This window comes from Chrysemys picta, chromosome 2, assembly GCF_011386835.1.
Source record: "Chrysemys picta bellii isolate R12L10 chromosome 2, ASM1138683v2, whole genome shotgun sequence".
NCBI classification, from domain to species: Eukaryota; Metazoa; Chordata; order Testudines; family Emydidae; genus Chrysemys; species Chrysemys picta.
Window position 1 is genome coordinate 150,803,888 of NC_088792.1, and position 9,199 is coordinate 150,813,086.

The 9,199-nt window shown below is 48.3% G+C and overlaps 1 protein-coding gene across 1 annotated transcript; it reads right to left on the reverse strand.

The window, feature by feature from the left end:
- Positions 1-1,092, reverse strand: C2H2orf78 (chromosome 2 C2orf78 homolog). Its single transcript, XM_065582460.1, has one exon. It carries the CDS (start codon positions 1,090-1,092, stop codon positions 1-3), a length of 1,092 nt encoding a protein of 363 aa, XP_065438532.1.
- Between the last annotated feature and the right edge of the window lie 8,107 nt (positions 1,093-9,199).

Sequence of the window (9,199 nt, forward strand, 5' to 3'; positions counted from 1 at the left end):
TCAGATGTAGCCAAACTCCTCCGCTATCGTCAGGTCTCTCTCTCTTTCCACAAAAAATTGTCTCTTCCCCAGGGCCGTGTACTGGGCAGCAAGCTCCCTCTCCTTCTGCGCTCTCCTCTTCATCGCATCCCGCTCCCCTCTCTGCTCCAGGGGGATGGGCAGAGACACTTCCAGCTCCTGGAGGGGCCGGCTCTTCAGAATGGCAGGAGGGGGCTGGGTTCCCCCTCCAGGACGCCAGGCAGGCGTGGAGCTGAGAGAAGGGAGCGGAGTGCGCTCGTGGGGCGGAGGCAGGTCCTTCCCAAAGGAGGGCTTGGTGGGAGGCGCTCGGCTGCTGCCCTGCTTCAGAGCGACACGTCTAGGTGAGGCTAAAGCAACTGGCCTTGTGTTTCCTGGGGCACGACAGAGTTTGCCAGTGACTTCCCATTGTCCATCCCTCCTACCACCACAGGTTGACTTTGGGTCCTCAGGAGGCCCCGGGGCTCTCTTGAGACCCAGCAGTGGCTTTGGCCAGGCACTGGAAGAGCTTCCTTCAGCCTTGTTGAACTGCAGAGCTGGAGCGCCACGAGCAGGGCCCAGTGGAATCAGTTTCTTTCCCAACGGGTGGAAAACCTGGATAGACTCCAGCATGTGTAGCCCCAGGTGGCTCCGGGGCATTTTAAAAGGCTCTCGTTCTGTCTGGAAGATTTTCCCACCCTCTTGACTTCCAGGTTGTTTATCCTCCGGTTTTAATTTTCCCCTGCCTTGATTTGTACTTTTCCCCTTATCATTCTCTGAGCTGCTTAGTCTTTTGTGCTGCCGCTCTTCAGGCTTAGAAACATCTGCCTGGTCTACCGGTTTCCATGGAGGCTGCCTATTGAGGTCAGTTGTCCTCTGTTTCGAGTCAGTGCATGGACTCTCTTGCCCGTCCCCTAAGGCGGTTACACTTCTGGTGTCAGTGGTGTTCTCAGCAGGGTGACGGATCTCCAGATTCCCTTCCCACAGATCTTCAGGGAGATGATCCTCTGATGCTGTCTCCTTCTCATCTCCGAGCCTCTTAGCGCCCATTGTTTGGTCCTCTTCAGAGGGCTGGGCTGGATCAGTAGCTGTTGGCATCTCGGAACGATTTGCTCCTAATTTCTGGGGATCAGCGAGTCCGGGTCCACGCTCAGCAGAAGGCTTGTCAGACCCCACTGGGGGCGCAGTGGCAGGAAGTGCCGAGGGTTCTGCCTGCTTTGAAGCTTTCCTGGGCGATTTGCCCTTCCCAGGTGCGGGACGTGAAGCTCCATCCTGGGATTCAGTGGCGAGTGGAGGTTTGATGATATTCTTTCCCCCAACACTCTCCTGAGAAATGTGTTTCCCTAGAGGCATCTGTTGGAGGGAATCGCCTCCTGTGACCTGCCTGGGACCAACGAGCCTGTCGCTGTGTGACAGAGAGCTAGTTGCCTGAACAGACTCAATGCAAGCCATTAGCTTGTTAATATCAGGGATTTCTAAGGGGAACAGTGGTGGCCCTTGTGATCCCTGAGGCATCTGAGACCCATCCAAGGCCTCAGGAAGCATCTCTGGGCTGATCGCTTTCACTCCGCCTCCTTGCGGAGCTGAGCCTGGTTGTAAGCAGAAGGTCCTGGGCTCATGCAGTGTTCCAGGCACGGGATCCGCCCCTGAAAGGAAAGAATCAGGAAAAGTCAGCGACACATGAAGCAGAAGCTGTTGTGTCTGGGCACGGCAGGGCGACCACAGCATCCAACACACTGTACTAAGGGTGAAATTCCCCCCTGTGCAGAGGGGCAGCATAAGGTTTGTGGGCCACTGAAGTCTCACTATGGGGCTTCAGTTAGACTCAAGCGCCGGATCAACCTATAGGTTCATTGTTGTGTCAGTGTATTTGGTTTCAGAGTCGTACTTTGTTATAATATCAATAGTCTGGGGGAGACCAGGGAGTCAAGCTCAGTGAGGAGTGACTCTACAGAAGTGAACGCTGTGGCAGAATTAGCATATCCATAATAACAGGATCCAGCTATCTGTTGCCCAACACTGAATACGTATTAGCAAACTGGAATGTTGCTACACCTCCGTTACCACAGTTTAGTGCTTGATGATGAAAGCTGTCCGAATTCGCGATTTTTTTTTTTTTCAGTTCATTGGCTGAATCAAAAACAATGGAAAAAACATTCTTTTCATTTCTGGTTTTTTTGTTTAACCCATTTTTTTCATCCAAAAATGAAGGCGATTTTGAGATGAAATGTCATTTGGAAGAGAAAAACTGAAATGTTTCCAAAACTTCAAAATGAAACATTTCATTCACTCTGAATTTTTTTTCCCAGCTGAAAGAATTTGGCAAATTGGACATGAATTCATTAGTTATTTTGGTTGCCCTAAATTTGCATTTTTGGCCAAAAATTTTCAACCAAAAAATTTCACCTGGCTCAATTTATGACAGTATTGCAATGAGCTGGCTAGTGCCCTCTGGTGGATATACTCAGAACGGCTGAAATGTGTGTCATAGGCCCCATACCGCTAACGGCTAGTAGAAATTTGCTCTAGCAGTGGAGCTCTGTAGGAGCAGGAGGATCTGAGTTCTGTCTCCACTGTTGCCAGCAACTATCTACTTGGTCAGGAAATAGAAGGGTTTCTCTTCCTGCCATTATAAACTCCCTTTATGCACTGTCAGCTCAGGGCATTTGAGGCTGATTCATTTCAAACATAGCGTGAGCGAAGCCAAACTATATGTAGAAACCATGTTCAAGTCCAATTGACTGAGACATCCTCAGCTTCAGAAGAGTCTGGCCCCATATCCATTGCCCAGCCAAGCTATCTTTCCAGCCTGAATTATCCTTAATCATTTTAAAACCAGGCTTAAAAATGATTCAGGGAACACAGTTCCCAGCCCCGTGTGAATGGATCCTTCGTCTTCACCTCTAATCGCTCAGGACCTGATCCAAAGCCCAAGGAAGTCAATGGAAAATCTCCCAGTAAATTCAAGTATCAGAGGGGTAGCCGTGTTAGTCTGAATCTGTAAAAAGCAACAGAGGGTCCTGTGGCACTTTTAAGACTAACAGAAGTATTGGGAGCATAAGCTTTCGTGGGCATCTGAAGAAGTGAGGTTCTTACCCACGAAAGCTTATGCTCCCAATACTTCTGTTAGTCTTAAAGGTGCCACAGGACCCAGTAAATTCAGTAAGTTCAGGTCTCAAGACAATGGAGCAATTGAAGTATGAAAGATTCACCACCCAGCAACAGGGGCTTCCCAGAATGAGGAAGTATGTTATATTAGCAGACAGGGACCCCCATTATAAGTACTCCTGAAGAACCTCTTAGCTTGACTATTAATACTCTCCCCATGGATTCATTAATGGCCTAATCCAAAGCCTTTTTGAGCCCACGAAAAGACTCCCCTTGACTTCAGTATACTTTAGATTAGACCCTCCCTTAATTACTTCATCATGAGTCCCACCAGCAAATGTTCCATTCTCCCTACACCTTAGATGAAGGTTTTAACCCCACTCACCTGCTGTGCTTAGATACTTTGATAAGTAATGTGCATTGTGCATATACCAAAGACAGGGACATACACAGAATGGGCAACTGAATGTTCCTTTCCTCAGCTCACTGCTCACCTTTGAACCCTGGATCGATGGCCTGGGAATCCTTGGGCTGGGCTGAAACTGGATAGTACAAACTGGCCGAAGAGGAAGGGCGGGTGCCCATTGGCTGGATGGCTTTCAGGAGCAGAACCATTTCACTCTGGGCGTTGGCTGGCACTTTAATGACCCTGCCTCTTTTCACGATGGAGCCCATCTCTCCTGACTCCTGACCCCTCATGTCACGGTTGTAAAGGTAGGCTCCTCTCCAGTCCTGCAAAGGAACTTGCTGACCACGGCCTTGGCTTTGATGAGCCTGCACTGATGTAATCGGGGGCTGAATCTGCATGAGGCGAGCGTTTGCGGAAGGCTGAATACGCCCATACAGGTGGCCCATGGGGCTGACTCTGCTGGCGTTGTTAAACGGAGATGGTGCAGAGGGAGCAGGGCTGGGCACTTCCTGGGCTACGAGCGTTACAGGGAAGTGTGCAGAGATCGCTGCAGCCCCATAGGAATGACCCTTCACTCCCCATTCATAGACGGTGGGGTACGGAGCAGCTGAACTGGAAATCTGTATCTGTGCCCCAGTGCCACGTACCTCTGGCCATAGGCCTGTTTCTGAAGGGTGATATGTAAAAGCATTGGTGTTTCCTGGGTTAGCTTGAATGGGCTGGTTTGAGCCAGAAGGTATGAGCCAAGCTGAGCCTGTAGCTGGTACAGGTGGCCTGGAGAAGTTCTGAAGTCCTCCTCCCATTGAAAGACTGTCAGTCACTTCGGGGAAGCTCAGATGATCAGGGTCTGGGTCTTCTGAGGATAGGGAGTTGTAGTTCTCTGCACAGAAAAACAAACAAATGAGCCTAACATCTCCCAGGCTCCCATAGCAACCACCAGCCTTAGATAAAGGACTGGAAAACGACCCCAAACTCTGCCTTGAGAACTGGAGACCCAGCAGTAGCTACCGCAAACCTAAACCCAACCTGCTATTAAATCCAGGGGATGGGCAGCTCATTCAGCCCATCCATTTGCTCACCAGACAAGCCTGGGGCTTCTCTCTCTCACCAAAGTCAGTGAAGTCACTGCAGATTTACACAGGTGTAACTGAGAGCTGAATTGGGCTTCCACTGCTGTCATAAAATAGTTTGTCAAGATTTTTATAACTCAGGAGAGAATTTTGTGTCCATGTTGCAATTTCCCTGCACAGTCAGTTAAGGGTCCCCTAGTGTTGTCTGTGTGGGTCTCTCTTTCTGCAATAGGGGAGATAAAAACAATTATAAACAGGAAATTGAGATTGCCTCTGCTTTCACAATGCCAGGGTGACTCAGAAGCAGGGACATAAGAACCTAAGAACATAAGAACGGCCATACTGGTTCAGACCAAAGGTCCATCTAGCCCAGTATCCTGTCTTCTGACAGTGGCCGATGCCAGGTGCCCCAGAAGGAATGCACAGAACAGGTAATCATCAAGTGATCCATCCCCTGTCGCCCATTCCCAGCTTCTGGCAAACAGAGGCTAGGGACACCATTCCTGCCCATCCTGGCTAATAGCCATTGATGGACCTATCCTCCAGGAATTTATCTAGTTCTTTTTTGAACCCTGTTATAGTCTTGGCCTTCACAACATCCTCTGGCAGGGAGTTCCACAGGTTGACTGTGCATTGTGTGAAGAAATACTTCCTTTTGTTTACTGGAACTACTGTTAGCACCTTCGTTTTTAAACAAAGACCTTTCAAGTTTTCTGTCTCTCTTACGCTTGAGACTGACAACCCATTCCTGGCATTGGCTGCCTTCCACCAACCCCACGCCCCACACCCATCCCTTTTGTAAGCTGATGACATGAAAACTCTAATTAACCACATCCCTGTATCTTTGGTACCCCTGGTGCTCCCTTCTCCTCAACCCCACCATCTATTGCTTTCACTTGTCCAGAACCCTCGTGTGTCACAAGTTCCCCAACATGGTCTTCCTAGCTCCATGCCTAGCTTGCCCTGTCCAGCTTGGAGAAGGGAGAGTGGTACTGTGGAAGTAGCTTGGCCCTTACACATGGGCATGAGGGAACTGCGCTTACAAATACTCCCCTCTACCTATGAATCATGGGGACCCAATCTGGCCCTCTGGACAATACCTATCCCCTACCTGCCATGACTGAGGGGAAATGACTAGCTCTGTATCTATTTCAATGTTCCTTGGAGGGACCAACTCTCCCCCGCAGTCAACCAGAGCACCCTTCCGGTAGAGAATGCTCTGTTACATTGTGAGGATACAAATTTGTTTAGTGGTAAGCCCCACGGTAACCCTGAAGATTCTAACATGTCATTGAAGATTGTGAGGGGATGGAGGGGAAGGGCAGAGAATCTTACCATGAAAGATGAGGTCATAACGTGGGGGCAGTTTTATTGGGGAAAGGGGTGTTGGGGTTGCCACCAGGAAGGCAAAAGTGAATTAGTGAAGATGGAAAATGATCCAGCCGTGTGGTAAAGCCTCAGCAAGACCACAGGTGGGATAACTCAACCTCATTGCACTATACAAACATCAATGAATGACTCCTCACAGCTGTCCTTGGCATTGGGTGACACCATCCTCCATGTTCATTTGGGAAAACTGAGGTTGAGATGATAAGGCCCAAATTTTCAAAAGTCAGCCCTGATTTTAAAGGTACCTCTACACTGCAATCAGGAGGTGTGGTTGCAGCATGTGTAGCTAGATTTGATCAAGATCTGCCGACCCAGGACTCTGAGTCCATATTTGAGCGGCCACGCTCCATGCTGCCATAGCTTCACTGCTATTGTTATCCAAGCTAGCTTTGATCTAGCTCAATCAAAACTGGCTCGGGTATGTCTACACGGGCGGCAATCATACCTCCCAACTGCAGTGTAGACGTACCCATAGTATCAATTTCAAGCAGTATTGCCAATCTAACCCTCCACACCCCCACACCCCAAAAAATCACTGGACTGGCTTAAAAATCAGGAGATTTAACAAATAATACAGTTGGAATTAAATCCTGGTCCCATTCCCATTGACTTCAATTGAGAGTCTTTTTCATTTGCCATCTGGCTTTTGAACCATTTGGTTTCATGGTTTTAAGCTTTTCCCTGTGACCACTAGAATCTTACTTTTCTTATCAAACAAAAGCTGAGATTCTGTTGTAGTCACACCAGATTCTATTGCTTTAAAAAATACAACACAATATTGCAAGACTCATGATCAAACTGAGAGGCCACCCTGACTGAACGCCCAGTGATTTCAATGATTGCTGTGAATTCTCAGCTAATCAGAACATTGGACAGGTTCTATTCAGGTGCCTAACTTGAGGCTTCTGAATTTGAACGTGTTGGCCAATACCTCATCTCCCTTCTCCCATTCAACTTTTTCATCAATGATCTGGAAGTAAATGTAAAATCCCGGCTGAAAAAATGGGCGGATGATTGGCTGAGTGATGAACAATGATGAGAACAAGGCAGGGCAGTCAAACAGACTGATTATACCGCTTGGTAATCTGACCCCATTCACCAAAATGCATTTTAATGCATACAGCCAAATGAAAAGTTATCATCTAAGCACAAGGAAGGCAGGCTGTACCTACAGAATTGGAGGGGCGGGGGGACACTGTCCTGGAAAGCAGTGACTCTGACAAGGATTTAAGAGTCACAGTGGACCAGCAACTTAACATGAGCTTTCAGTGCGATGCTTTGGCAAAAAGGGCTAATGCAATCCTTGGATGTATAAACAGGGGACTAGGCAGAAGGAGGTGGTTTTACCTCTGTATATGGCATTGGGGAGACTGATACTGGAACCCTGCTACAGTTCTGGTGTCCACATATTTTAAAAGGACGTGGAAAAGCTAGAGAGGGTGAGAGAGATGGACATGGAGAAGCTAGAGAGGGTGCAGAAATGATCTGAAGGCTGGAGAAAATGCCTGAGAGTGAGAGACTTAAAGAGTTTATCAAGATGAAGAGTGAGAGGTGACTTGCTTACAGTGTATAGACACCTTCATGGGAAGAAAATAGCAGGTAATAAAGGGCTCTTTAATTTAGCAGAGAAAGGCAGAACAAGACCCAATGGCTGGAAGTTGAAGCCAGACAAATTCAAAGGTGAAATAAAGCACCATTTTTTAACAGTGAGGATGGCTAATCACTGGAATAAACTACATAGGGAAGTGGTGAATTCTTCATCTCCTGATGTCTTCAGATCCAGACTGGATGCCTTTCTGGAAGAGACGTATTAGCCAAACAGAAGTTATTAGGCTCAATACAGGGGTAACTGGGTGCAATTGAATGGGCTGTGTGGTACAGAAGGTCAGGCTCAATGATCTACAGACCCTTCTGGTAACTCCATGAATCTATGAATATACCAGGGACATTTTCTGAGCCAAGCCTAACGTCTACATGGAGGTACTGTCGTCCTGTGTAATTTGACTGACAAAGTGCTGCAATGTTATCTAGCTCATTTGACCTCTGGAAGGGTTTGGCTAGAAACCATAGGTGAATTTGCAATGAGGCTCTTAAGCTTTTCTCTGTTTCCCTTTAACACTGAGGCAGAGGACCTTATTCTGATACCCCAGGGCAAATCTAGAGCAGCAACATTTGCGTTAGTCGTGCCTACAGGACCCAACCGAGAGCAGAGTCCCATTGTGCTAGGTGCTGTACATATATTACTCATGATGTACACCAGGGTGAGAGCAGAATCGGGCCTGTACAGCTCACCTCCATACCCCAATCTTTCCAAAATTCAGGGCTGCTCCAATCCGGGATTTTGGTTTGGCTCAGATGAGCCAGATGTGAGGGTTGGACCTAGAATTGAATTCCCCTGTAGATCAGAAGTGTTTGGACCAGCCCCCATCTCTTATGGGCACCCTTGTTTCTTACCGTGGCTGGGGTGAGCTGAGCTTCCCCATACCTCCTGCCATCCCTTGATGCCTTTCCTGGAAGGTAAATCCCTTCTCTCTGTCTGCCAAGAGGTGTGGTGCCTCCTTCTCTGCCTCCCCTGCACTCTGTCCTTCCTCTTGTCTTCTCCTCTCTCCTGGTGATCTCCAAACCCATATGGTCTCTTCCCTCCTCTCCTCATCCTAGCTGTCTCCCCTCTCTCCACCCCATTGTCCCATCAGCTCTCTCCCTTCCATTTCTCTGGTACCCAGTACATCCACTACTTTTACCTCCTTATCCCCTCCCTGTTAATGCTCTGTCTAATCCACCCATTTCCCCTGGACAGTCCCTTGCTACAGGGCAGGAATCAGTGGCCCAGATTAAATGCACTAGCAGCACCAAGTTGGGAGCTAGGTCATAGAGGCGTTCTTGAATTTTCATCCGCTGCCAAGCTCTTGCCCTCTCTGAATGTAGAAGAGCAAGAAGCAGCTCCTTCCTTTGTATTACACACCCCGGTATGGAATGTAGCTTTAAAGCTGCGATCCACTAGCTCTGTCTATACCTGACTGTCACAACATGCCCAGACACCAGGTTTATTAGGTTTCTTTTCCAAAACCAATCTTGCTTTCCCTCTGCACTAATCCCTCAGTTCCTATTCTGTCCAGTAAGCCATCGCTGCTGGGTATATCCCTTCTCTCTAGCTGTCTCTATGGGGAAGCGGGTGAAATCCCCCTGTCTCTTTCACCCACTCGTCCCCATTTCCCTTAGGCCAGGGCAC